Source organism: Hylaeus anthracinus, unplaced genomic scaffold (genome assembly GCF_026225885.1).
Source record: "Hylaeus anthracinus isolate JK02 unplaced genomic scaffold, UHH_iyHylAnth1.0_haploid 11985, whole genome shotgun sequence".
NCBI classification, from domain to species: Eukaryota; Metazoa; Arthropoda; class Insecta; order Hymenoptera; family Colletidae; genus Hylaeus; species Hylaeus anthracinus.
In genome coordinates, this window is record NW_026534333.1 from 6,982,367 (window position 1) to 7,010,090 (window position 27,724).

The 27,724-nt window shown below is 34.9% G+C and overlaps 4 protein-coding genes across 10 annotated transcripts; 2 read left to right on the top strand and 2 right to left on the bottom strand.

Annotated features, from left to right (window-relative positions):
- Positions 1 to 1,152: 1,152 nt before the first annotated feature.
- On the top strand, positions 1,153 to 9,159 carry LOC128887354 (myosuppressin). Its single transcript, XM_054143168.1, has 3 exons — positions 1,153 to 1,345; positions 7,397 to 7,617; positions 8,527 to 9,159. Exons 2-3 carry the CDS (start codon positions 7,404 to 7,406, stop codon positions 8,613 to 8,615), a joined length of 303 nt encoding a protein of 100 aa, XP_053999143.1. The 5' UTR covers positions 1,153 to 1,345; positions 7,397 to 7,403; the 3' UTR covers positions 8,616 to 9,159.
- A 535-nt stretch (positions 9,160 to 9,694) lies between these two features.
- Positions 9,695 to 20,295, bottom strand: LOC128887353 (C2 domain-containing protein 5). 5 transcript variants are annotated; one of them, XM_054143164.1, is made up of 16 exons: positions 20,224 to 20,295; positions 19,754 to 19,776; positions 17,931 to 18,331; positions 17,721 to 17,861; positions 17,433 to 17,649; positions 17,232 to 17,351; positions 13,490 to 16,128; positions 13,197 to 13,346; positions 12,915 to 13,083; positions 12,046 to 12,838; positions 11,584 to 11,901; positions 11,303 to 11,501; positions 11,006 to 11,178; positions 10,795 to 10,920; positions 10,568 to 10,714; positions 9,695 to 10,452 (listed from the first exon to the last, which is right to left on the bottom strand). In XM_054143164.1, the coding sequence occupies exons 3-16, from the start codon at positions 18,298 to 18,300 to the stop codon at positions 10,366 to 10,368; spliced, it is 5,649 nt and encodes a 1,882-aa protein (XP_053999139.1). In that variant the 5' UTR covers positions 18,301 to 18,331; positions 19,754 to 19,776; positions 20,224 to 20,295; the 3' UTR covers positions 9,695 to 10,365. The 5 variants fall into 5 exon arrangements, with proteins under 5 accessions (XP_053999139.1, XP_053999142.1, XP_053999137.1 ...); XM_054143167.1 differs by lacking the exons at positions 19,754 to 19,776; positions 20,224 to 20,295 and adding an exon at positions 18,943 to 19,160 and having other exon boundaries at positions 13,490 to 13,644; XM_054143162.1 differs by lacking the exons at positions 19,754 to 19,776; positions 20,224 to 20,295 and adding an exon at positions 18,943 to 19,122.
- Positions 20,296 to 20,564: 269 nt separating this feature from the next.
- Positions 20,565 to 22,536, top strand: LOC128887352 (eukaryotic translation initiation factor 3 subunit L). Its single transcript, XM_054143161.1, has 3 exons — positions 20,565 to 20,726; positions 20,801 to 22,261; positions 22,346 to 22,536. The coding sequence occupies exons 1-3, from the start codon at positions 20,706 to 20,708 to the stop codon at positions 22,478 to 22,480; spliced, it is 1,617 nt and encodes a 538-aa protein (XP_053999136.1). The 5' UTR covers positions 20,565 to 20,705; the 3' UTR covers positions 22,481 to 22,536.
- A 52-nt stretch (positions 22,537 to 22,588) lies between these two features.
- On the bottom strand, positions 22,589 to 27,243 carry LOC128887351 (ATPase family AAA domain-containing protein 5). Of its 3 annotated transcripts, XM_054143160.1 has the most exons (6): positions 26,790 to 26,930; positions 26,131 to 26,683; positions 25,741 to 26,057; positions 24,353 to 25,517; positions 23,848 to 24,265; positions 22,589 to 23,746 (listed from the first exon to the last, which is right to left on the bottom strand). In XM_054143160.1, the coding sequence occupies exons 2-6, from the start codon at positions 26,430 to 26,432 to the stop codon at positions 22,982 to 22,984; spliced, it is 2,967 nt and encodes a 988-aa protein (XP_053999135.1). In that variant the 5' UTR covers positions 26,433 to 26,683; positions 26,790 to 26,930; the 3' UTR covers positions 22,589 to 22,981. The 3 variants fall into 3 exon arrangements, with proteins under 3 accessions (XP_053999135.1, XP_053999133.1, XP_053999134.1); XM_054143158.1 differs by having other exon boundaries at positions 26,131 to 27,243; XM_054143159.1 differs by having other exon boundaries at positions 24,353 to 25,514; positions 26,131 to 27,241.
- Positions 27,244 to 27,724: the final 481 nt, after the last annotated feature.

A 27,724-nucleotide genomic window follows, 5' to 3' on the forward strand; every position in this document is an offset into this window, starting at 1 on the left:
CCTGACTTTTCTGCAAGTGATTTTCCCCGTGCATTTCGCATGACGTTTATCAAGAATGAAATTCGACGTAGCAATCGAGTCATATCGAGCAAATACAGCTCTCGTTACGCTATTTGTTGTCCAACAGTGATATATAGAGTTACTTCAATTCTACGGAATACTTGCAGTGGAAAATTTTATTTACAGGTCCCGCTAACGATGTGTAACCAACGAAATCGACAATTTAGGCTTGGAAAAACGGTGGTACAAAATGAAACGTGAGTCATCGGTGTTGTCGTCGGACTGTCATATTAAATAATTGAAAATTTAATGGGTCCCCCCGTAACGAGACAGGGTGTTTTAGTACAGTGCTTCGCAACAGGTGTGCTTGGCGAGAATGTGGGTGAATTCAAATAAATTAGCGAAGAGATTTTATTAGCTAGAGTTTTCATCGCTTGAAAATACTGCAGCGAATAGCAGTACGCTATTCGTTTCTACCCACGTGCGCGAATAAACGTTTTTTTTCGACAATGTCAAAATGGTAACTAATAATATATGCCAACAGTATTACACAAAATGCCAACAAATTTTAAACTATTTTCCATTAACGTTCAATACTCCGATGTCTTACGTTTAGTCACTATAATTATTTAAGATTAATAACCGTGCCAGATATATTTCACCTCGAACAGTACCGTGGGCCCAAAAGGATTAAGAACTTTCCTCTAGACCGCACCACGAGCTTAAGAAGGCGAAAAAAATGCTCTCCTGACAAGCTTCAAGAGAAAAAGCGAAAAAAAAAAGGGCACAACTAATTCCGCGAGGGGTGGGGGGTGCGGGGGGGCATGAAAAATTGACAATAATCTGCCACGTCTCCTCAAGTTCTCTCGTTCGAGCGAGCAACCAGTTGCACCGTTAAAAATCTCGTTTGCAGGCTGCGCGACGAAGCAAGAAAACGACGAAACTTAGCTCGTGCCCATGGAAAACGTGTGCCGTTGCGCAAACCTGTTCCCGGCCACATGAAATTTTCATTCGGCGCGTCACGGGAAAAATTGAAAATGTACGTCAACGACGAACACGAGAAGAGGGTGTGCGATGTTCGTGCGATTTAGCCTCGGCGCCCTGACGGACCGCGCATGGTCGTCGAAACGGCGCGTATTTAAGGGATGGAACCCTCGCGGATCTCGCCACTATCACCGTACCCTTGGATCTTATCGGCTACGCAGGCAAAAACCACCCTTTTCTCTCGCGTTTAACCGCCATCGACGCACAACAGTGTCCAACGATTCGAGGACCGTTCATCTCTGCTTCCGCAAGCCTTCTCGAGGGGTAGTTTCGACCGTCCACGTTCGTGATCACGCAACAGGTTAGCCGCATACTTATTTCCTACCTGTTAGTCAAAGATAAGCGAAATTCTCGTACACGTCGCGTCACTGGAAAAAAAAACAAATTTATTTCATTGATAGTACAAGCATTAAATCGGGAAAATTTATTCGTTGAATATAAATTTTAATCTTTCTTAACGTGTCGACTCACCTGTAGATTTCTATCAATAATAAGACAAGCTAAATTAGAGATTACGTTTTACTATGAAGCGGGAATAATTTTCAGCGAGGTATCTGCATGCCTTTTACGTGGCTGAATATAAGATAAAAGCACCAGTAATGGACACCTTTAAGTCTTCTTTCGCCAGAAATAATTCTATATTTCCTTTACTGTTTATTGGATCGAATCACTAGGCTAGATAGCGGCTTCTTCTTTACGTCTCTAATAGTTAAAATTACATAGATTAAGGTATCTATAAAGAAAAAAGTAAAACCCTAGATGAAGGGGACTATAAATATATGAATTTCCTAGCCATCAATGATACCATCAAACTATTTGCTAACTTATATAATAAACCTACAATGTGTCTACATATTTGTTAAATGACACAACCAAATTAGACTATACGTATTTCAATCTTACTTATTATTCAAAATTAATATTAATATTCGTACATATTTGAATATTTTCCCAAGGTTTTCTCCTTGGAATTTTTCTGTCTAATTTTAGTTTAATTTTTTAAGTTGACGGTCGTTGGATGGTCGTTCGAATTTTTATTTTCTTAACATAATTCCTCATTCGATAGTTTAAGTTTCACCGCATAAATTTGTTAACACTTCGTGCAGAGTAATCAAGCATACAATTCTTTTGCGTAAAGAATTATTTCGAAAATTGAAACGATAAATTTTCCGAATAAAATTTGTTTCTACACTAAATGTGTAATGTCACGTGCCACCGTATCTCGATAAAACGCAACACGACACGTATTTCATTTTTATTTCGTGCCTCGACGACTCTGTGAAAATATTAGAACTTCATTTCGAACGTATTTTAATCTTACGCTCTTCGAGTACTCGAGCAACTGTTGATCTTTGTTCCGAAATGTTTTTAATACTTGAAAAAACTCGTCGCGAAAGAAAGGGAATATTCCGTTGGTAGCATAAACATTAGACCCAGGAAAATTTATTCATCGAATATGAACGTCAATCATTTACGACGTGTTGGTCATGTTCAAGTTAATAGTGATTGTAGCTATATCACGTTTCTCGATCGACTTTTTCCAACAATTTCCAAACAAACCAGAGCCCTTTCTCACAGATTTACGCATAACTGTAAAGTGCATTGAAAGATCCGAATGGGCGGAAGTTTTCACGCGACAGGTAGAAAATGAAGTTGCATCGCTAGCAAACATTAATCCCGTCCACAACGTCCATGAAGCGTCTCGTCTCAAGGGATTGTTCGCACCGTGAACTGTCTTTGTGCCATGGCATCTGGAAGAGCGTAACCTACGTATGTAGGTTTGCGAGACGTTCCTCGGTTCGAACAAATTCCAATATATCTCGCCACGCAAACGTCTTCCAGCTTCCTGAATCTACCTAGATAATTCAACGGCTCTTCGTGGCACGTTGGTAAACGTCCTACCGGTAGGAGCTTTCGAAATAACGCGGCGACAGCTATTTAATCAAAATTTTTTATGTCAATCTGTTCGTCATCCGAAATAGAACAACAGAAGACTCGATTTTATTCCAACGGGCTACATTCAATCGCATAAATGTGTAATTCCTTGACGGTGAACATCATTTCAGGCTCAAGGGAAATCTGAAAACAAATTTATGGGCGGATTTATAATTTACAAGGATATTTCTCTGGCGAGTCGTAAGCAAAATATGATAAAATGTTGTCTTCATTTGATTAAAAAAAGTATTTTCTCATTTTCTTTGACTTCGATAGTTTCTCTACTCTACGATCACTTTTTACAAATTCTGCTCTTCGCACGACATCGGACATATCAAGCATTCAACTTTCTTCAAATTTCTCCAATCGCAATTTGTACGAGCCAAGAGAATGAAATGATTTATTACTTGCAGCGGAGTGGCTGTTGACTTTTCAATCTGTCATTTAAATATTTGTCCATTAACGAACCCAACGATATCGCTATCTACCAATCGCGAATAACGACTGCTGAAATGAGTGGAGCAGTTCCATCGTCTACTCTCTAGCGTAGACACTCGAGCAATACAAATCGTCTCTAAGTCTCAAATTACACCACTGGTCCAACGCAGGCGACGGTTCAATTAAGACGACACTCCCCCTAATTGTTTTTCAAGTAGGTTTTGACAAATTGTAACGCATTAAATATATAGAAAAACTACATATAATAATAATAATAATAATAATAGCGTTAAAGTGTCGAAAACTAAACTAAAATAAACTGCACGGTAGAGTATGATCACACCCTCGTTCAATAGTTCCAGCAATGTATGAGTACTGTGAATCTTTTGTAGCAAGTCGATTTCTATATACTATAGCTCTACTATGGAGATTCCTCGTGCCATTCTTCCGATTTTTTTTCTATTATTTGCTCGTCTTGCCCGCGACACGAGATAAAATCCGAGGAATCTCGGAGAATAGAATTTTGCAATGCCGTATGTGACGTATACTTGGTATTATACGTCAAAAGTGAGTTGCAGAAGTGCGTTATGCGTCGTTTTATAATAGGCTTTGCCGTCGCAATTCGAGTTGTTTAATCTACCCCCGTGATACGGGATTTATCCGTCACACCGTATGCAAAGTTTCACATTGCGACGATTAAAACTTCCGAGGAGGACAATTTAAGTTTAATTTCTTATTAAGCGCTGCATGAACGTGATCCTGCAGGGGATCACGTCTAAATCGCACTTCTGTTTCGAATATGCACTTTTGTCCACTTTACTCCCCGAAAAACTCGTTACGTAATTATCGGTACAGGATTAATTAGACCTTAACGAGAGAAGAAATGGTATCTGTACTTTGATTATTTCAGATTTTTATATACGTAAGGTTAAATATATGAAATCATTTTTTATAATATAGTGCGGATATTTAAAACTTTAATTTTCTTAAGAAGAATTTATTATTGAAGAAGAATTATTAAGTCTCTTCTAAGAGTATGCCGATGTAAAATAGATCGGGAAGCGTTGTAATCCAGTTCCAATTGCCCTCGCAAGTTTCGAAAGAAATACGATTCTCATAAACTCGCTCTACTCGAGGCTTTCTTTTTTTATTCATTCTATCTGGCCACTTTTGTTCCAGACCGTCCCACCATTCCTCCTTCTCCGGCAATGCGTTCACAATATCAGAACCACGAGTTCAGCGGCGATATTTCAGAAACAAACTTGATTAAGAACTGACGTTCATTTCCTGGGACAATCCCGCGACGCGATCTCTATCTCTCTCTCCGTTTCCTCGATCGATCTCTCGCGAGGGTCGAGAATCTCTCTTCCTGATCTATTTGGATAATAACACTATCTAAAGTACCTAAAGTATCTAAAGTCGAAATGCATGGGAAAACGCTTTCTTGTTTGTGTTTCACAGTATTTTGAAAAGTTACGTAAAGATCATATCGCCTAGACGAAACCTGGAGAAATCAGTACGAGAGGATTAGCAATTCTATTAGCGGCATTAGGCGCAAATAAATCGTACGATAAATTACGATTAACGTTTCCACCGCGGCGCGGGCCATCCTCGGAGTTTCAATTTATCGAGTTCACAGTAAAGAAAGAAAGTACAATTAAAATGACCGTGTCTTTATACAAGGCGTGCTGAAAGCGATGGTCCTCTGTATTCAAGTACGCGAGCATAGAAATCGATACCAAATTGTAGAGAATTTTATTTCGTTACGAATGATTCCAGTATCGTGAAGGTAATTTTTGTTTCGAGTCCCAGTATTTTTCAAGGGATCGTACGAGCATTCCCAAATGCCTTTCCCACATCTCTTAACCACCCAGTACTCGTCTCCCTTAGGAATAAACAGAACCCTTAAGAATTTAATCGCTGCAAACTGAGGAGTGTTTGGATGGGAAAGAGCCCAGAGTTGTTTTCCTTCGTTGGTGGAAACTTAAAGCTTTGGGTTCCCAAAATATTTGTTGAACTCTAAAAATATTGTTGGTATCAAAAAGTGAGAGGCCATAAATTCAATTTTTATTTCCGATTCTGCGTTGAAGTAGTTATAAATTTCACAATTTTTCCATCTGGCCCTACGACAGACGAACTTGAAATCAAACGTGTTATGTACGCGCGACCGAACGCCGAGCTTTCTACTGCGCTAGTAGTATGCGTCAACTTTGGTCAGACCGATCTTCAATTCGTATCTTCATAACTATTGGTCCAATACTCGATCGATCTACATATGTATATTTGACGCTTTTTTTTCTCAACCTTTCTACTAGGTCACTTATTATCTTTAATAATATATCTATATCTTGGTCCAGTGCAATAGAAACGTTAAGTAAAACAAAGTAAATACAACGTGGCTCGCTACATGAAACAGATTACTATCCTAGGAGACAACAACGAAGAGTTATCCCGTACAGGATTCGCCTAGTACCAGGACACCAATTTCCACAAAAGTATTTTCACGCGTACCGTTCCTCGCGTGATACGTTTCGAGAATTAAATTAACCGAAAGCCAGAGTCCACGCCACACAATTTTCAAACCGCAAAATGGAAGAGATAACGCGATTACCGTCGTCTACCTCTTCCGCCTGTTTATATTAGAACAGAAAAGAACCGTGAACCAATTGAAGTTTGTAAAAGCCATGCAATTCGAGAACACTTTAATTTTGCTAAACAATTACAAAGGTTACGTTCAAATTAAACTGCGATAATCGGAAAGAAATTGTTTTCTAAACAATATCGATCGATCTTTGTTTTAATTGCGACACAAGAACCAAGGAAACGGGTGATACTTACGTATCACCACGGGAGATGGAGTGTAAAACGTCACCAGAGTAATTCACAGCAATTCCATAATGGCGATTAAGAATTATCTACGGGTTGCGTCGTTATAGTACTTCATCGATAGACGTTAATTAAGCTCTTCAGCCGAAATTGCGACTCCATTTCCCATTGCTCTCTGTGTCATTATTTTTTATTGCTACGTCAATATATATTTACCATTCGTGTCGTTACCGCGTCAAGTTACTGCTTCCGTTTGGTAAGAATATATTTCATAATATAAGAATACAGTTTCCTAAGTGTTAATTCTTTCCCAGTTGACCAATGGTTAGAGTGTTAATTTGGAGAAGTCTTGGGGTATTCGTGGACCTCCTACCGCTAAATTTTTCAAGGGAAACTTTCCCCGTACGTACATGTTTGTTTTCCTTCCGCTACGAAGGATTTAGCTCCCACGCTATCTGTTCTACTCGCTGCGAACAAAGCGAAAACTGTTAGGCACTCCGAGCACGTAGGTAATACGATTTCCCGACTTTGAGCTCACTTGTGAGATCACATTCGGATCAGCGAGTCTTATTTACTCGATATTCCGTGACCGTCTTGTGTAACGCAACACCCTCCTTCGTTTTTCTCGGCATCGACAAACAACGGAAGCTCTGCCATTCGCTTCTCCTTGTCTCGAACGAATTTACCTGCTGCGGACTTCATTCAAAATCGATCGAACAACTAAAATTAGTGTTTTTCTCCGTGAAAGATCTCGTAGAAAAGACGAACTATAATAGGCGGTATTCATTGTCACGTTAGAAGGGTATCGGAGGGCCCTATCTCAGCATCCGTCTTAACGGGAAACCTGTTACTGGAAAATTGATTTCCCTCTAGGTTCTCGCGTATTCATAAGTGGCGAGCTAATTTTCCTGTAGACGGAAGTACGTTCGCTTTGTTTTTAATCTCCTGCACACTCGTCCATCCTCTGTATTATAATCTCATCGCGACGCTGCCCACGTTACTTAATTAATTAACGAAATTTTTACGAGTTTTTAATTATTCTACGCCTGCGACATCCTTTCCATGAATTTCAACGATACTTTCGAAGAAAATTAATTAGAAGCATCGAAAACATATACATATTTTCAACAATCTCTTATTCATTCGGTTTAAGGACAAAAATGATGGGTTCAACGATCGTGATCCTCATTTCTTTGACGACCATATCGATGTTCTGCGACAACATTTCGTCGGCTCTGCCCTCGCAGTGTAATCCTGGATATCTTGATGATCTCCCCCCAAGGATTCGCAAAGTCTGCGCCGCCCTTTCCAGGATATACGAACTTGGCTCAGAAATGGAAAGTTACATCGACGAAAAAGACAACCACATAACAGGTACACTTCAAAATTATACCTTATCAACGATAGGATAGAATTCTAAAAATCAAATGAAATACATATCATCTCAACACACAAACCTTAATACGCCAAGATTTCAATTGATTTGTACAGCTACATTCCAGTATACAATATTCTTTAAGCAATGAAACGATAGCGCGTGACTAACTTTTGTTTGAAGCGTAATTAAATTTACTTTTTAATAAGAAAATTTAAACTTTTAAAATTACCCGCGCTTTTTCACCGCAGATGGTGGAGCCATCTAGCGGTGAACATGCCGAACTATTTTCGGAGTAAGGTAAACATGCCAAACTATTTTCGGAGTAAGGTCCTCTATCGGAAAAACGCTCAAATTTGCCTTCAATAGTTCCTTTTCCAGCCGCTAGATAGCGCTTTTAGATGGTAATTACCGATATGATGGTAATGTACCGATAGTTGTCGGTAAAAAAGAAAACAGTGCAAATGGTGCCACTTAGACGTGAAAATAGGAAGTATTGAGGACAAACTTGAGCGTTTTCCCGATAGAGGCGCTGATCATACTCCGAAAATAGTTCGATATGTTCACCGCTAGATGACTGCATCATGTTAGGGAGAAAGCGCGGATAATTTAAACAATTTTAATTTCTTCGTTAAAATGTAAATTTAATTATCCACTAAATACAAATAATTCCTCCTAACATGTTGTTTAAATCTTTCAGTCGTATAATCTCCACATTGACTGTATTGCATATGAACTATTCACGATCTTAAGTTATATTGGTTCGAAACCTTTAATAAACATCAACATTAAAATTGGTTCTATCTACTCATCGCTAGATTAACTTGAATGTATAAAAAATGAAACGGATCAAAAAGAACGATAAATATTTGTCACATTCTCGTAATTAATCGTGTTATCCTTTGCAGGTTTCCATGAAAGCATCCCATTATTGGACAGCGGAGTCAAAAGACAGGACGTTGATCACGTTTTTCTGCGCTTTGGAAAGCGTCGCTAGACGCCTCAACAAATTATGCTTTACTCAAAAAATATTGAACAGCTGAACTCTTATCGCTTAATCGCCTCATTATCTAGCTAGGAAAGGATAATTTCAGACTTACTTCAAAATTCAATGCGGTTGCGAATTATATTACTTTTGATTCTCTCATCGCTAAGAGATACCAAAAGCAGTTTCCTCTTCTTCTTCGTCCAAGTAAATTATTTAGACAAAGTATGATTTGAATCAAAGAAAGTTACTTCACATTACTCGAAGTCGGTTGTATTTTTATAACAAAGATAGATAAAGATTGGTACAAGGTGCAATTCTAGTCAGAATTCTAGTCAGGGCATGGTTTTGTATACAACAGATTTCGTGGTTTTTTTTTCTTAATATCACTCCGAACGGATATTAGAAAGACACTTGCATTTGTAACGGGAACTTCTGAATACTATCCATCATTTAATCATTCATCAAACTTAACACAAATATAGTTTAAAATAAATGGAATAAATATTAATGAACAAATGTCTTATTGAAGAATCAAAATACCAATTGCTTTCAGAAAGAACGCTTCATTTGCGTTTTAAATAGGGACGACAAGAATGTTCTTTTATTCAATTTTTTAGCGCATCGAGAACCTTTAGTTGGAAAATGATCTTCATCTTCCCACCAACGCTTCATCGAGTAGTAATACACAAGAAATTAAATGATTTACTTCCATGATTTTATTTCATCACATTGCAACGGAGACAGAATGATTAACGATTGTGCAAAAATAAAACGCAAACTCGTTTTACAATGCATAGTTACGATATCGTTTAGATCTTGCATGATAATCAATAAATTATAACAATAAACAACGGAGTGAAAAAGATTGAATATGCACGCATAACAATCCTATATACAAAGTACCTCAAAAACTTGTACTCTATCCAATAATCTGATTTTGTACAGCATACGCAATTTCAAATTTTAAAACATTTGTGAAATTTGTGAAATTTACTTTTTCGCTTCATCTCGATAGAAATCGCTTACACAACTTTTAATTGCCCTAGTATCTACAGAATTACAAACAATTCGATCCACTAAATTCTTGGATATTTAACGAGTGATTAATTTCTTACAGGTCATCAACCTCAATTCTTGTCACACTCCAAATGTAAACGACTGTAGTTTGAATTAACACCAATTATTGCGTTTCTTAAAAATAAAAATACTGAAAATAATAATAACGATACATACTTCTGCGCGACAAAAAGTCGATAGCACGCATTAAAAGAACTATATATATATATATATATGTACTTAATATTGCAGTTAAAAGAAAAATTGAGCTACTCAGATGCCCGAATCGTATAGTTTGCCTGCAACAACGATAACAAGCAACGGTTATATCGTTGGATAAAAAAAATTCTCCGCAAACGTTATGGACAATTCTGAAGGCACCTAATCATCAAAGCTGATTTAGAACACTTTAAGCGTGCCCCTAGAACCGCTTCGTCGAATATGTGCGTCATGTGGCACAATTGATCGATATCAATTACGCGAAGCCGCTTAACTAATATTACAAATTCAACGTCCGTGAGCTTTATCCGAAGTTACGTACTTATGCTAGAAAATCGAATATTTACAAGCCCTATCCTATCACAGGGTACTGAGTCACGGTCCGCCCGAAACGTCCAATGACGTTCACCGAGAAGTCAAACTTCCGACGTTGATTCTCGGCGTGTAGTTGCAGCTATGGTGGTGCAGAATGAGGAGGCTGGGGTCAGCAATTTGTAGTTCCACAGTGCTTTTCGTTCGCGAAATACGACACGGACACCACGTCCCCGCCGACATTTATTAAACACTGACCCTAAAATTGTATCATAAGAGACACGATAAAAAATTACGACTGAGACTATTCAAATAAATTGGACAATTTCCGTTGAAATAGTAACTTAACAATGAAGAATTACACCGTAACTTACCTGATTTTTATGGGGACTGTGAAGAAGCACACACTTAGTCATGAAAAATGCCACCATTGCGTTACCTCCCAAGGCCGTAATGTGTGCCCGAACGATCGCCAAAACCTCCATTACAAAACTATGCGTAAACCCGCTCAAACCGCCGTTCTATCACAAACAAAAGTTTCCATCGTTTCGTGTTACCATTTACTTTTTATTAAATACTAAGTCTAACACGTTAAACAAACCTCTCTGATCGATGTGCTTTCACGAATAAAGAAAAAGTTCAAGTTTCCTAAGTACCTCTCGATGCGACCACCTGGCAAATAAGACAGAGGCGTTATATCCACGCCATATCTTCCCTTTAAAGGCACCTGTAAAACATGGATTCGCTTTAGTCGTATATTCTGTAGTATTATTCTTAAGTAGTTCTGTAATATTATTTTTTTTTAAATTTACATGTTTGTGTTTATGCATCGCGTGAATTTTCGTCCGCAGTGGTGAACGAGTTCTGGATTTCAAGCCTGGGGTATTAATCAGAGTGGAGGAGTTTAGTGTGACAATATTGGATGCATTGTCCGACGAAACCTCGGCATGGTCCACGTCAAGATTGAATATCATATCACTGTCATCTAAACAAACCATTCTAATAAGTATTTGAAGTTAAGAAATTTGGTTTAATCGGTGGAGCATATTGCTAAATACTCTGATAAATGTTTCAAACAAAATAAAACTCAACACGATTGAATCGTTTACCAGATTTCTTAACTTGATCCTTGCTGATGGAATGGGTCATTAGCTTCTTTTTCAACTTGTTCACTTTTACCGGATCCCCTAATCCAAGAGCCATACCGATTACCGTAAATTGTATTTCGTCTGGTTCCGGAAGTGCCAATTTAAACTGCATATCGCAAAGTGCACAAGGTATCATTCTCCTCAGCTTGAAGTATACGGACTAGAACAGATAAGTTTTTTTAGCTTTATAGCTATTACAATTTCAAAACGCTTAATTTAACAAAAGTTCCAAATGAAAGTACTTGAAGTAAACGGGCGAAATATTTTGAAGGCATAGACGCAAACTGTCCTGCTGGTATCTTTGTCCTCGAAATTTGCGTGAACATCTGTAAATTCCTTACAATCTCCAATTCGTCAAGACCAGGTATAGTTTGCGTATTTACTACGTGGAAATCATCTGGAGGTCTGTCGTCCATCAGTAACGATATTCGATCCATATCTTCGATGTCGTCTACTTCTAATACGCAGGCATCTCTAGTACCAACATTAAAATCTAAATCTGGCAGATCTTCGTCCGAGTCATCTGTATCCGAAGTTGTAACTCGTCCGTTTTCAACATCCTGCGATAACAAATCATTTTTTTTGTCAAATATAATTAAAGAAAAGGGGTCCAAACTTAAAAAAATTAATCCAATGCCTCTAACAAACTTTATTTTTCATTCAAATAGAATTAATAAAAATATTAGAAGCAGTGGTACACCTACGCTAACTTGTTTGAGACGATAGAACTCTCTGTTTTTTTTAACAGTTTCGACCAGAGTCTTCTGAATTTTCGCTAATTGCTCCTCTTTGGGCCAAGAATTCCCAGATGCGATTTGCGGTATAGAAGGGGTGGGTAATGCGGTTAAAAAGACAGCAGTGCCCACAGCCATGCCGATGATCAATCGCTCTCCAACAGAAACTTGTAGCTTCAAGCCAAATATTGCGTTCATCCCTTTGACCTTTAATTTGTTTAATAACAAACTATGTAATTCGTACTCCAAGAACGGCAAACAGTCCGATATCTCTTTGGCATTTAATTCTCCTCGAAGATCTTTTTTGGTCTTGCACGCGGTTGCTTGTATAATACATCCTCGTCCTGTCATTAATACGTTTTCCGGTAGCTCTATTGTTGTGAACATTACGTCTGGTACCCTGGCGCGCTTGCATATAGCACATTTCGAGACGTTCACGCGAAACGGAACGCTCACCTCGTTATAAGGTAAATGACAGAGACTGCACTTGCTTTGGAATTGAACTTCGTGATCCTTGCTCTCAGATGTGTGTCTCACTTTGCCAGTTTGATGCGTTGAAACAGGCGCAGACGCCTCAGTTTCGCTTTTCTCTGCTTTCACAGGTATTGGTTTTTGTTGAGTTTTTTCGCGTTCTGTTTCTACGGGATTTACGATTGATCCTGATTGTCCTTTGCCGATGAAAACATTATCCGGCTCCTGATTTGAATTGTAAAGATTAATTACTGCTGCTGTGCCGTAAGCGTTCAGTACGCAAACATCATCACTGTAATAAAGCGAACGACAAATGAGACCTTCGGAAAACAAAGAATAATAATTTTTGGTTGTATCATAATTCTTACCAAATACTAGTTTCTTCCTTATAACCAATGACTACATTGCACGCTAATGCTCTTGCATGCGATCGAACTTCCATCCTAACTTCTTTCCACCAAGCATCGCGACTTTCAGGCTCTTCTAAATTACTAATTCTTTCTAATAGCTTGACTGATCTTGAACTCACAAGGCCACCTGTCTCAATGTACACACATTATGACTAAATTTTGCAATCGAAATATATGAAACATTGTATTCATAGTGACACTATAGTTTTTAATGGATTCTTTGAGAATTATAGTACTTACCAATGTGTAAAATAAAACCTGCTGGATACTGTTGCATAGTGATAAATGGGTATTCTAACATTTCAAATGCATCCTGATTCATTGTTCTTATCACAGCATTTGATGTCTTCAGAAATCCAGTCATTGACCGATCTGTTCCCAGAGAATTACCTAAAACACACATTATCCCATTGAATCCCATTCAAAATATCTAACATCCATCATTAGTTACAAGACGATATGTTTATCAAACTTATTGTTAGTTCGTTTCCACTATTCTCATAATAATCACATCAATTAAGGATGAAACTCACCTTTTGGGGTAATGCTCAAGTCAGAATCACTGGACCTTCGATGCAATGATGCAGTGGGTTGTGCCTTAGTTGTTGGTATCTGAGATACTTTTGACACCACGGAAGGAACAGCCGGAAGTGGATATGATGGACTTAGAGATGCCTCGTCCTGTTGCCTGTGATCGGGAGAAGGACGGGACACACACGAGTTGTAAGTAATATTAGCAGTGTTAGTAATATTAGTAAATTCATCATCATTTGATACTTCTCTTATTATATTACAAATGCTATGACTCTTATATACCGCAGGATCTATGGATGTGGATGATATTGAAGGGTTAGTATCTCTTGGCCTTAGTTCCTTCATTTCTATAATGCTACCATTGTCCTTAACCGAATCGCTGCTATGACTATCTACAGTTAATTCCTTGGGAGTAATTTCATAGGACACAGAATCGACCGCGTATCTTCTGATGGGAAAGCTTTGTTTTGAACGAAATGATTCAGTTGTTCTGCGTAAGCGTGATTTAATTAACATATCGCTAGTGATTATGCTTTCGAGAGAAGAATTGTAGGAAGAGGTATCAGGCATGGATTCGTTTATAATTTCTGTATGGTTGAAATTCTGAAGGCGCCTCCTTAGACACCGATTATGCAAATTTTTATGCAAGTTCCTGGGATTAATATTCCTGTATACTTTATCCCGTCTTTTCCTTCTGAACCGACCGTTACCATTATTGTTGTAACCTTCTGAATATTCCATCATCTTTGTATCAATTATTCTAATTAAATCTAACATGCGCCGTTGTCTATTCTTATGCGTTGTATCGTGCACGTCATTGCATGAAGACTGTATTAAACTTTCAATGCTAGACGAAGTTTTCGACATAAAGTCTGCAGTTACTTTGTGGTCCATATCTTCTCTTACATTAGATTCTTCGTACGTATGAAACTGAAATTGCGGTAACGACGGCAATGAATGCGTTGATGCGCTAAACTTCAATACGTTATGCTCTTCTAACTTGTCAAAACGTTCTCTTTCTTTAAAAGAATTTTCAAGAGGGCCATTGTACGTTTCTTCGAGCACAGAAATAAATCCTTCTTTTTTATACGTTTGGTTAATAGTTGCATCTTTATCTTTTCTTTCTATGTCACTTGTATTCTGCAATAAAAAATACGCAGAAACGGATACTTCAGATTCATTGGTAGAAGATAAATCATCATTTATGTTATCTATGTCATCTCCTGTTACAAAGGTTTCATTGCGTTGTTTAGACGTTTCACATTTTTCAGAATCGTTAATATTAGCAATCGATTTGTTCTCCGTTTTAATTAACGCGGAGTCGCTTTCTTTAACTTCTAAGAAGAAAGGAAGACGCATTTCTACTGGTGTACTCGTTGCGAGGGGTTGACTGAATTCTTGCGAATTACTCATGCTCGGTTGACTTTGCATATCATCCCCAGTGTTTTTATCAAATCCTGTTGTAGGTACAGGTGTTTCAGAAGTAACATTTTCTATCGTTGCTTTTATAGTTTCTTCTTTTTTTTCTACTTCATCTATGATGGGACATGAATTTTTCACAGAATCATTTTGTGATTCCGCATTATATCTTAAATCAGATGACATTTGATCCATAGATGAATATTTAATAAGTGGAGGCGTGCTTTCTTCGTGAAGAGGACGCATTTCGGTATCCGTCCTTTGTAATATTATTTGCCATGATCTCGTTTTCAATGGGGGGAAAGTATTAGTCCTGGAGAGTGTTTTCGCAACTTTCTTGTTTACTTGTAATGCATAATCACTTGGAAACTTTGAACCGCGTAGAATGCCATATTTGGCGCTGTCGATTGAAGACTCGTCTGAAAAATCATTAGAGCTAGGCGTGTTTTCTTCAAATGAGGAATCATGTTGTTCCTTTATTTGTTCTTTTGATTTTACACGAGTTTCATCTTTGCAGTCAACTCGCTTTCCTCTCTTCTGACTTTCACGATTTTCGATAACTTGATGTTCCGAATAGTCGTAATCTTCCTTTACGCTACTAGGTGGAGAAAGTTCTGTTGGAGTCTCATGACTTTCATTGACATTCTCCAAAGGTACGCTGTGTATAGATTTGATCAGAAGAGCTGCTATACCTTCTGTAGCTTTAGTGTTTTTCGATAATTTTTCTTTCATTGGATTACGTATACTCACGATGGAAGATCTAGCTGAGATGCTTGATCGTGAACCGGTTATTTTGGTATCTGTATCGCTCGAACCAAATAACTTTTTCAAGTTTTTCACACGAACGTCCAATATGCCTTTATTGCCTTCGCCTCTTTCATCTTCCAAAGCCAACATCATTCTTACAGAGGCGTCTTGAATTACTGATTCCGATAAACTCGAGTAAGAGACTGCAGACATCTTTAAATCACTTTTCTTCGTTGGCTTTTCAGTAATCTTTGCGCCGTCTGATTCATCACAGGAATATTCATACGTTCTTACGGTTTGTTTTGGACTTCTAGAAAACTTTAAACGACGTGGAAAATTGTCTTTTATGTGCATGGGTCTCGTATTTGTAATAAGAGAATCAGGGATATGTGTAGGATTAACAGGATATAGCGGCATACTTTCATCGAGTCCTGCACGTTCCTTTTGTGCTTTGTGTTGTAAAAAGAATGCCCTATATAACACATGCAAGTGGGTAAAAAGAAAGATATCTATTAGTTCATGTATTGAAATTCTGATAATACAAATATAAAATGTAACTCTTCTAAAACTTAAATAGAAAAATAAAATTTGACTACGGCAACTATATTTAATTAAATAGTTTTGTATTGTTTTCCCACATTTCTTAAGAAATACAAAATCTTGGGGAATGGAATTTAACATTATCAAGTAATCAGTTATACATTTTTCGAATTATTAATGATCAAAGTTGGATGCGCGTGTAGCGTACCTAGTTTTATTTCCAGTATATCGCAGTGCTCCATTTTCTACATATTTCGTCCTGGTTTCTATGCACGCGCATCAGACCTCGATCTAGCTTCTATATACCAGGTGTCCTAGAAAAATGATAAGCTGATTAGAAATTTATAAAATATCACTGTACCGTTTACAGCTTTGAGGAGAGTTTTGAGAAACTAAATTGTTCATTGTAACTAGTAATAAACAATATGTAAGCGAAATATAGAAATAATATAAGACTATGAAACTAGACAAATTTTACAGTAATATTTTATCATTTTTTAGGACACCATATACATAGAAGTTAAAGCGAAATTATTTTTGTAAAATTTAAACGTTCGCTTTACACTTATAAAAATGAATACTTTCCTGTATACATTGGTATATTTTCAAAATGTATTAGTACATTATTACTTATCTACTTAGTATTAATATGTCTTGAAAAAAAGCGATTCAAAATTTGTTTAACATTTTTGCTATCAAAAGAAAACAAACTTTCTTTGTAAAATGAAAAGGAATGTGGTATCACATACAAAATTTGTATCGAAAACTAGTATTTAAATTTTACTCCATGCATTTTGTTAATACTAAGCAGTATAAAAAATTACATACTACTCAAGAAATACATGTGCAGTAAAACAAATTTCAATACTTGATTAAATAACCAGCATTATAACTCACAACACAGAACACTAACATGTATGAAGTGTTACAGACTTTGCCAAATTAAAAAGCACTTAAATTAATATTAGGAGTTCAGAGCATAATTAATCCACAACTTGTTCATGAAAGAATTAAAAAGCATTGCAATGTACTTACTCTTCAATGTTATCAGAGGGCAAGTTTAAAGTATCTTGTAACTTTACAAGAGTAACAGCAGTACCTATTCCGCGAGCCACAATACCAGATTCACCTTCCAGATCAAAATTTTGTAAATATCTATATTTAGAGAAATAATGAAATAATATCTTAAATGATCTTCAATTTTATGAAAAACAATTTCATAATATATTATCATACCCAATAACAGCATTTCCACCAAGATCCAATGCTTTCAGTCCAATTTTTCTCTGAACTTCCCCGCTAAGTTTAAAAAATAACGTTTGGCGTGCTTCATTTGAGGCTCTAGGTGTCCTTATTTTATCAATCCATTTGTATTCAGGATCGTCGCTAACAACTAATTCTTCTACAAAACCATGTATGCTCTGAGTATGATACCCATGAGGTATATTTGGTGCTAAAATAATATTATGCAATGTATCTATTATAAAGAATCCCGTTTACTTTTTAATAAATAAAGATATTTACAATAAAAAAATTGTACTCCACACGAGGATTGTCTGAACTTGTTAAAATCAGAAAATAATTCCACTTTAACTATAATATTAACTTCCCCACGAATACCATGCATTGTATCGTACACTGGTATCCACCCAGTCAAGACAGAACCTGAAATAACGAGATAATGCATCACCAAAGTTATTTAAACATTATCCATTTCAAAGCTTAATTACATACCACTCTGAGAACCAGTGTTTGTATTCATAGCAGCCTCCAGTGTCCAAATGTTTTTAACTGTAGGAGGAACTCCTGGCAACAGTAATGGATTTAAATTTACATAAACTTTGCCTATTGCATCATTTGCAGAATATGTGTCATGGTCCATCAATCTAATTTGTAATGGTTCATCTTGCAGTTCAGAATCATCAACTTCAAATCGATACCATTCCGAATTCCATTGAGGATTCAGGGATTTTCTGCACACATCTGTCTTGTAAGTTATATTGCCAAACTTCAATTCGACATAAGCATCTGTTGTATCACCCGAACGATCCATTACTGGTAAATTACGTCCTGCTAATACTTTGACTTTTATTTTACCAGGCATTATGACTAATGATGGTTCTTCTAATGGAACTCTGTAATCAATATGTTACGACTTATAATGTATCCTTCAAAATAACATTATTATTATAACTCGAGTAAATGTCGAAGAGACCTCTAAAAATAAAAAAATATTGTGATATTGAATATATGTTAATAAAATATTCAGTATTTCAGAAAACATAATATTTATGAATGTTAAAAGCAAGTATACAATATATTTAAACTATGTTACAATACTCACATCAAAAGGTATAAGTCATTTTCAATTCATTTGATCTACTAGTGGATTTTTATTTATGATTAACACTTAGAAACTTTAATTTAGCAGATATATATTAAAATACACTGTATTAATCATTTTCGTGTAGGCAAAGTTTTATATTTATTTGCAAAGTGTTAAATTGATGTTTGTTTACGATCACATCTTCAGAACTATGCATCACTGTGCATCGCGTGTTCGTTTATTTTTACTCTAGGTAAAACAAATAATTTATTTTACGAGTTCTACGATGTATACAGAACAACGTTTACAAGAATACTTTGCATAGCGAATTCGATAAAAATGACATGTAAATTTCTTAATAACGATTCTAATTACTAATTTTATCGATTACTTTATCGCCACTGGTACTCTTCAGCTTACCCTATTGTATTGCCAATAACGTTCGAAATCCAAATATTTTGTGCAAGAACATTATAATTGGAATTGGAGAGCTCCCAGATTATTGCTCTTTAAGGAATTTCTGCATTTTATTGCGTTAAACGTAAAGCATCGTGCAATTTATACATTTTCTATATCACATACTTCTATTTTAGGTTACAGGACAGTGAGTGTTGTCAAGTGTTGTAAGTACACGTTGTACTTTAATTGAAAATTTATAAATATATTACCGACTGAGCATTTGTTATTGATTTCAATATGTATTTAGTTCAATGAAAGTGTCACAGGTGCTGATTTGCAATGAAGACAGTAAAGATCTTTTTTCATGAGGACAAGGTTATTCGATATATAGGATGTAAATTTGTGCTACTGTTATAAATAAAATAAAAATTAAGAAATAAATTAGTTGGAAACGTGTTACATTTTCTAGGAATAAGTTCTATCCAGGTTTTGAGCTTCATGATAAAATTAATGGGAATTAGTGATGTAAAAATGAATGGAACTTAGGATTTTTAGTATGATGTTAGACTACAAAAAAAAGGAGTTATAAAGCCAAAAAATTAAAAAAATTTAGAAATTTAGCCTACTCTAAAAATTGTTTTAATTCAAAATTGAAAATTGGTCAAGGTTTAGTTTCATTTTTTCGCGGTAGATTAGCATGGCAGGAGAGGGGGGCAGATTTCTCTTCCCTTTAGGCTAAAATTTACCATACAACTTTGTTAATGTTTATGTCATAATTATTATTATATTAATTATTAACATGAAGAATGAAATACGGTAAAGAGATTCATACTTTGACTAAAATTACTGGTTACATATATAGTGAATTTAATAACTATATAGAGTAACCAGACACCCTCTGATATCAGTGTTGTAAGATGCGAAGATTTCCGACTGCAGCGCCACCTGCGGTGGAGTAAGAGCTCTTTCACACGACGATACGCGTATGCAGGATGTTATGGAAGCGTTCAGACGGCGATTCTCGCGAGATACAGTATCGTGATACTGATTTTCGGTATCCGCGGTTGGTCGGTCGCCGGCAACTTTTTCTGCGTCGGGGCGGCCGACGAAATATTGAAATAGATGCGAGCATTCACAAGATGCTGCGCAGTATCGTCGAATTCGTTCACCTTCCTCATAAAAAAATCTTAGACATAATAATTGAAGAATTTATATGGATCGTTACAAAGTTCTTCGAATAAAATATGAAAAGCTCCCGTTTCTTTTCTTATATTATTAATAGGATGAACCCAATATTTTCTCTTAACTTTTCTCCTTTTAGTAGCTTTTTTATGTAGAAACCAAATGGATAAGGTTTCAATCTCATCCATTATTTCAGAAAGGTTTTCACTAACTAAGAATGCGTGTTTCTCAAACGAGAAGATATGTTTAATTGAAAAACAAATGATCAACACCGAGCTACGAAATTAGTTGGATACAGTATCGCAAAAGTATCTTGCTAGCAGATACGTATCGCAAATGCGTATTGCGATACTTCCTCACTGTACCGCAAACGGCGCTGCAGACGGAAATCTTCGCATCTTACATCACTGTCTGATGTCACCACCTGGCATTTCCTTTACGTCAAAAGTGTGTAAAAGTGAATCTTGCTCTAGAATAGTTTATGACTATACTACTATGTGGCTCGTGTATTTTTCGTAATTCTTCTTGGTTAGATTTTGTACCCTCCTTAACGTATAGGTTAAGTAAATCTACTCGTATAAAGTTAAATATACTTAGCCATCATGTACGAAGAATATAACGAGGTAAGTATTGATTGGACAATAATGAGATAAAATTATTATTACATCAATGAAGTTAATATTTATAAAATTTTCAGTATGATACATACGATGACTATGGGCCAACAGACGTCCACAGTGACCAATATGACAGAGTAACTTACCGTCAAGTGCCAGAAGTTGTACGAAATTTTCTGGTATTCTTACGAAATTGCATAAATGAAGGAATGATTTTTGAGATACAAAATCTTTATGAAACATCATTTCCGAAAATATCAGAACAGTTGTTCGATAAGTCTTCTTGGCCAGATGCTCAAGCAGTTGCACATATAGTTGACAATGATCTGGTGTTCCTCACTCTCTATAAGGAACTGTATTATCGTCATATTTATGCTAGAATGCAGGGGCCGACATTGGAACAACGTCTTGGTTCTTTTTATAATTATTGCGATCTTTTTAATTACATATTACATCCAGAAACACCAGTTCAATTGGAGTTACCCGATCAATGGTTATGGGAGCTCATTGATGAATTTGTTTATCAATTTCAATCTTTCACGCAATATCGTGCAAATATATCCAATAAAACACCAGAAGAAATTGAAAACTTGAATGCTCATAACAAAATATGGGATGTACTTTGTGTTTTAAATGTTTTACATTATTTGGTTGACAAATCAAAAATCAAGAGTCAGTTAGAAGTATACGCGAGCGGTGGAGATCCAGACTCTGTTGCAGGTGTATTTGGAAGACATTCTTTGTATAAGATGCTTGGATATTTCTCTCTTGTAGGCTTGTTACGCTTACATTCTCTCTTGGGAGATTATTATCAAGCTATCAAAGTGCTAGAGAATGTAGAACTCTATAAAAAAAGTGCATACTCTCATGTACCTGGTTGTCAGATATCAACTGCATATTATGTTGGTTTTGCATATATGATGATGCGTAGATACGCAGATGCAATCAGAACATTTTCTGGTATTTTGTTATATATTCAAAGAACAAAGCAATTATTCGCGACAAGAAGTTACCAGAACGATCAAATTAATAAGCAAACAGATCAGATGTATCATTTGTTAGCTATCTGTCTCGTGCTTCATCCCCAATGTATAGATGAAGGATTACAACAGGCACTTCGAGATAAAAATTATCATGAAAAAATGTATAAGATGCAATATGGAGATTTAGTAGAATTCGAATCATGCTTTCTATTTGCATGCCCAAAATTCTTGTCCCTCACTCCGCCGAATCCTGAAAATCCGAATGAGGACTATGTACGAGAAGCAATCAAGCACCAGACTCAAGTCTTTATGGACGAAGTAATTCAGCAGAAAATGTTACCAACAATTCGTTCATATTTAAAATTATATACTACTTTGCCATTAAGTAAACTGGCCACATTTATGTGTAGCAATAACAGATCTGAAGAAAATTGGGATTTGGAAAAAGAAGTTAGCACTCTAACTATTCATTTATTATGTTTTAAGCATAAAATGAAAAATATTGTTTGGACAAAGGGTGCATCTGGATTGGATGGCAAATTTCAATCTGGTTCGGAGGTAATTTATTTATTGATATGAGTTTTCGTTATTCTATATTAGCTATGAAAAATAATAATTTTGTAATGTATATCATTATTACAGTTGGACTTTTATATTGATCATGATATGATCCATATTGCTGATACTAAAGTAGCGCACCGTTACGGTGACTTCTTCATACGAAAGATTCTGAAGTTTGAAGAGTTAAATCGAAAGTTACACCACATAAAAATTTAAATGTCACGATGAAATGATATTTACTAAAAAAAAATAAAGTATTAATTAATAATAAATATGTGTCTTTATTATGATTATAATATTTAAAATACACAATCATGTTAATAGGTACTTCCGACGACATTTTATTGTGTATAATCATAAAATTCAAAAACATTATAATCAATCATTTTAATAGGCACTTCAAAAGCACTATGATACAATTTTGTACAACAATCTTGTGTCAAAAACAACTATAGAATATGACATACTCTTATTATTAAAATACAATGCATTTATAAAATATTCAATTTTAATTTTTGATATTGTGAAGATAGTCATCATCAATGGCCTATATAATCTAGTTCATTTAAAAGACCAAACAAAATATTTGCATTTGCATAATATTAGTAGTTTTATCGTCAAAAAACTTGTCATTAAATATACTTTGCATATTGTTAGAAATAATGTATATTTGAAAATATATATAACCATTCTTATAATCCATACAGTAAAAAATTGTTAAATGAGATTAGAATTATTTTTAATTATACGCGTATCATTATCCCCTTTGTCATACATAACTTGGCATGCTGCTGATAAAATGTTAGGCTGGAATGATATAGATGATACTTTCAAGCTATGAAGATAGTGAAAGAACCGATTTCCTCTCTTATTATTTATGTTAGCTCTGCACTCTTCTGCTCTACATATCGTTCTTACAGATGGAAGATAATCTGTAGACATAATTCGACGATCGAGTACTAAAGATGTGGTGTTCGATAATGCTACATTAATTCCTTTATTTAGTTGTTTTTTTAATCCAATATTATGTTGATATCGAGTTCCATCAAATTCATTTAATTTATCTTTATACATAACTTTTTTACTTATCCACTCAGCCATGTTTAAACATATATTATTTGAAACAGAATATGGATCAGTATTCTCAATTAAAGACAGGCTAGGCTGTGTATTTATTTGCCACAAGTTTAACGCACTATCCTCTACCTCGATTAAAGACGACAATAAAACTATGTTATCTAATCTATGTGCTACATCGTTTAATACATCTATATTATCATTCGCTACGTTTTTGCCTGGAATCCTTTTTGTTCTTTGTCTTTTACTCGCTTTAATTGCTGGTTTATACAAACAATGTCGCATATTTTGCCAAAATGAGTGCTTAAAAGTTATAGACTGTTCAAACATTTGTATGGGACCAGATAGCAATAAATATTGTAACTGTAGTATAGCTTTGCGTAAATCACCAGATTGCATCAGTTCCTATGAACAAAAAGTTCTGTGATATAATATTACATTCTCTTGGTTTCTACTACTTATTTACAATTTATAATATATTCGAATTTTATAGTAACAATACTTACTGTTATACAATCATTTGGAAGTTTGTAACCAGTTTCTGCCAATGAAATCAGTTCTAATAAAGCAAGCACTTTACTCCCAGTAGGACTTTGAAAATAAATTCTATTTTGTTGAGGTGCCATTTTAGTTAAATGTGGACAAACATTTCTACACGTCATGATAATTGGACGTTTTGTATTTGATGCTAATTGATATGTAGCGGAAGTGAAACCTTCGTCTTCTTCAAACACAAGATCAATGTCTTCTATAAGAATGAGCGAATTTTGTGGTATTTTCTTTGGTAAAATTTCATCTGAAATTGAATTAAAAAGAGGAATTGCATTGTCCTCTTTTTTAATTCGATGTGATTTAGTTGCTTCTTCCAATTCTTTCAACAGTTTTTTTCCAGTTCTTCTAGACGATGCATTTACTTCTAATACACTAAACAAAACAGGGTTCTTTTTCAATTACTACATGTAATCTAAAAGATTTAAATGCATTATATAAATATTAATAGTGTGTACTAACGTGTAACCGAATTCTTCTGCTAATGCATATACAGTAGCAGTCTTTCCACTACCATGTGGTCCTAATAATACAGCTACCTGATTATTTCCACTAATCCTTGAATAACTACTATCCGATGAATAAAATTCATCTCCACTGCTATCATTCTCATTCGTAAATGTTGCTTTCCATCCAATTAACCATTCTCTCAATTTTGCAGCAGCTTCTTCATTTCCAACTACCTCCTTAGCATTTTTTGGTCTATACTTATAAGTCCAGCTACAACCTTCAATTTCATCTGATTTATGTTTATGTTTAGATGTTTCACTTTTTTCAGATTGTTTACTTCTTTTACTTTTTGTTTTTAATGTTACTGCTTCGTTAGAATTTCTACCAAAAGCGAATAAAATAATATTCCACATTTCTCTTACATCTGGACAATTCTTTTCTATTTCTGTTAATACTTCCTGAACTTTTGGTTTCTTAATATTTTTTGGTAATTTTAACTTTATTTCAGAAACGTCTATTACACATTTATAGTTGTATACATTTAAATCTGGAACATATTGATTGCAAATCTTTTCTGGAATATCGAAGTTGTCTATTAAATTGCTACTTAATTTGGTTAATTGCGTAACGTGACTAATACTTGGAAATGGTAATACACCAAAACTATTTACTTTTCTATCTATATTTTTATTACTTTTATCTGTTATATCTGGCTGTAAAAACAATTGTCGCGCTGCTATAGTTTCTGGATCTGGTTTTTGTCGTTTTGTAAATAAAGGAGCCAATTTATCAGTCGGCTTTCTCTTTGAATTATCATCATTAATTATGCGGTTTGTTTTATTTAATTTAACTTCAGTAACATTTTCTAAATTGGAGTCAACAAAATCGGTTAAATTTTTATTTTGTGTTAAAATTGACTCGCACTTATGAGACATGAATTTATGTTTATTTTCAAATTGGGTTTTTGAATGTTTTTTGTCTTGGATTATATTATCCTCAAGACATTCTAATTGCTCAAGTTCCTGTAGTTTTTTTGGTATACTTTTCTTGCTCTTATTGTTCAATAATGAATTTTCTGAACAAACACTTTTAATTCTTTCAGATTTTTTCAATTTTTCCATGTTTAACTTAGTTTTGCTTCTTGGCGAGAGTATTTCTTCAACACTAACATTTTCTGCTTTTAAAAAATATTAAAAAGAAATATTTAAATGAGGAAAACAGACACGTACAAATAATAATAAATAAAAATCAAAGAATCAGCGATCAAAGTGTACAAATTCATTGCCTACAACCAAAATATAATTTAGGAGGCTTCTAGATTTTTTTTTCATCATATGTAATAAATTTGTTTTAAATATTGGACAATTTTATTTTATTATATTCACCGAATTATAAATTACCTGACAAAGAATTTTCATCCTTGCAATTTCGAAGCTTAACTCTTAAGGACCATCTACGTTTATGATTGTTTTGCTGTTGTTTATGTTCTGCTTTTATTTGTGATATATTAATATTTTCAGATTCTATAATACTAATATCATCTATTTGAGAGAAATGTAAATCTGATCCATTTTTCCTATTTGGTCGTACTTCATTCTTTGAGTTTGAAATGCACCCACTGTGTTTAACAGAATTTTCTGTCATGTGCACGTCAGCTTTGACTACAATAGTAGACATATCCGATATATTTGTGTGTGTTAAGTTCATCGGTGTTTTGCTATCAGATAAAATAAAAAATTTTAATGTAAAATTGAAATTATTGCTTATTGAATGAAAGAAAATTCTGTTACCTGAAGTAATTTAATATGCCATGTGGTTGTCTTTGTGTTAAAACAGGTGTGCTTACATTATCTTTCTTCTCTCCCATTTTAAAAGCTTTTATACGATTTTGAATAATTCGTTCCACCTTTTCACCTTCCTCTATTTCTGACAATTTTCTTTTGGAATATCCTTTTTTATCTGCTAAAGCTATAAGCCTTTCTTTAGAACGTCTTATTTTCTTTTTATATTCTTCGGTATTCCTAGTTGTTTCGTCAGTTGGAGAAGGAAGTTTTGTCGGAGATATTCGTTGCATTGGTTTGTTGCTACTCATAATAATTTTAAAAGCATTAGATTCTTCGAGACAATCTTCCTGTTCATTTGGGTCATCAGAATCAATAATTAATAAGTCTAGATCGTCAGTATCATCCTTGTTTTTAAATGAACTATTTAAGCTTGTATCAGTATTAGTGTTTTTTTTAGCTTTCAATTTTTTCTTATAACTCTTATCATTGTTTAAAGAATTTCGAGAATTTTGTTTTTCACTTCGACTTTTCGGTCTCGTGTCGAAGATATCTTCATTTTCTAATAACAAACAATTCAAGTCTTCATTTTGGAATTTTTGCGATGGTAATTTCGATGAGGATGATCTTTTCGATGTTTCACGTGAATTTTTTTTCACGTTACTTACTTTGGTTAATGGAGTACGTGTTTTATCAATCATGTCATTATTGTTTTCTATAACATCACATTCTGTTTCTTTATTATTAGTTCGAGATATTTTGTTTTTAATACGATTATGCTTTTTATTCAAATCATCTTTAGATCCAATTTCTTCCTTCGTATAATCGTTAGAACGTATTGTGATTTCGCTAGATTTTACAGTGTCTACAAAATATTGTGTAATATTTTTCATCCTTCATCACTGCACGAGAAAAACTACAAAAATGCAAACGATATTGTAAAAGTAACCAGTTTAACACTTATTCTTGTTACACGCGTAGCGTAAGATTTTGGCGCCATGACACTATGCGTTGGTATTAAAATAGATTTGATTGCAATATTCCCGCCATTTATTTTAGATCATTATTGGCAAGGGCACTAGGAATTACAATTTTTACTATGTTCGCGTCTTTCAAATTAATTTTTTTTATAAAAAGAATTAGTCTTTAATAAAACTAACAAGTTTATTGTGCAAATATATCTTATTCTATGCCAAATACAATATTTTTATATTATTATTATGAATGGGAGTGCAAACATTACGACACAGATGTAACGGAAGCGTATTCAATCTTCTTATTGGTAGAGCACTTACGCTCGCCAACCGATTCTACGAATCATAATGCAGAACGTGGTTAGCACTCTATAGTAGGGATAGTGTTATGTAGAGGCCTTCTTTAATCAAAAAGACGTAAACATTTCAAAACTCTTCATAGCATCAAGAAAGAAATACATTTACATTACATTTATCTATTATTACGTGCAGCTTGCACTGGAATACCATATACCAGTGATGGGTAAAACCCTAGGTTTTGAATAAATCTGAAGTTTGCCGATATGTTTGTCTCGTTTCCTCTTTTGAACATTTTCCATAGAAAGAAACGAGACAAACACATCGGCAAA

What these genes read in the sequence shown, in the direction of transcription:
- LOC128887353 (XM_054143164.1), bottom strand. Translation starts at nt 18,300, where the DNA reads ATGCCTGGTAAAATAAAAGTCAAAGTATTAGCAGGACGTAATTTACCA. An exon ending in GGTGGAAATGCTGTTATTGG is followed by an intron (nt 17,352 to 17,432) that starts GTATGATAATAT and finishes CTCTAAATATAG; the next exon opens with ATATTTACAAAATTTTGATC. An exon ending in AAGGAAGAAACTAGTATTTG is followed by an intron (nt 12,839 to 12,914) that starts GTAAGAATTATG and finishes GCTTTATTACAG; the next exon opens with TGATGATGTTTGCGTACTGA.
- LOC128887354 (XM_054143168.1), top strand. Translation starts at nt 7,404, where the DNA reads ATGATGGGTTCAACGATCGTGATCCTCATTTCTTTGACGACCATATCG. An exon ending in AAAAGACAACCACATAACAG is followed by an intron (nt 7,618 to 8,526) that starts GTACACTTCAAA and finishes TATCCTTTGCAG; the next exon opens with GTTTCCATGAAAGCATCCCA.
- LOC128887352 (XM_054143161.1), top strand. Translation starts at nt 20,706, where the DNA reads ATGTACGAAGAATATAACGAG. An exon ending in TGTACGAAGAATATAACGAG is followed by an intron (nt 20,727 to 20,800) that starts GTAAGTATTGAT and finishes TAAAATTTTCAG; the next exon opens with TATGATACATACGATGACTA. An exon ending in AATTTCAATCTGGTTCGGAG is followed by an intron (nt 22,262 to 22,345) that starts GTAATTTATTTA and finishes TCATTATTACAG; the next exon opens with TTGGACTTTTATATTGATCA.
- LOC128887351 (XM_054143158.1), bottom strand. Translation starts at nt 27,014, where the DNA reads ATGAAAAATATTACACAATATTTTGTAGACACTGTAAAATCTAGCGAA. An exon ending in GGCATATTAAATTACTTCAG is followed by an intron (nt 26,058 to 26,130) that starts GTAACAGAATTT and finishes TTTATCTGATAG; the next exon opens with CAAAACACCGATGAACTTAA. An exon ending in GGATGAAAATTCTTTGTCAG is followed by an intron (nt 25,518 to 25,740) that starts GTAATTTATAAT and finishes ATTTTTTAAAAG; the next exon opens with CAGAAAATGTTAGTGTTGAA.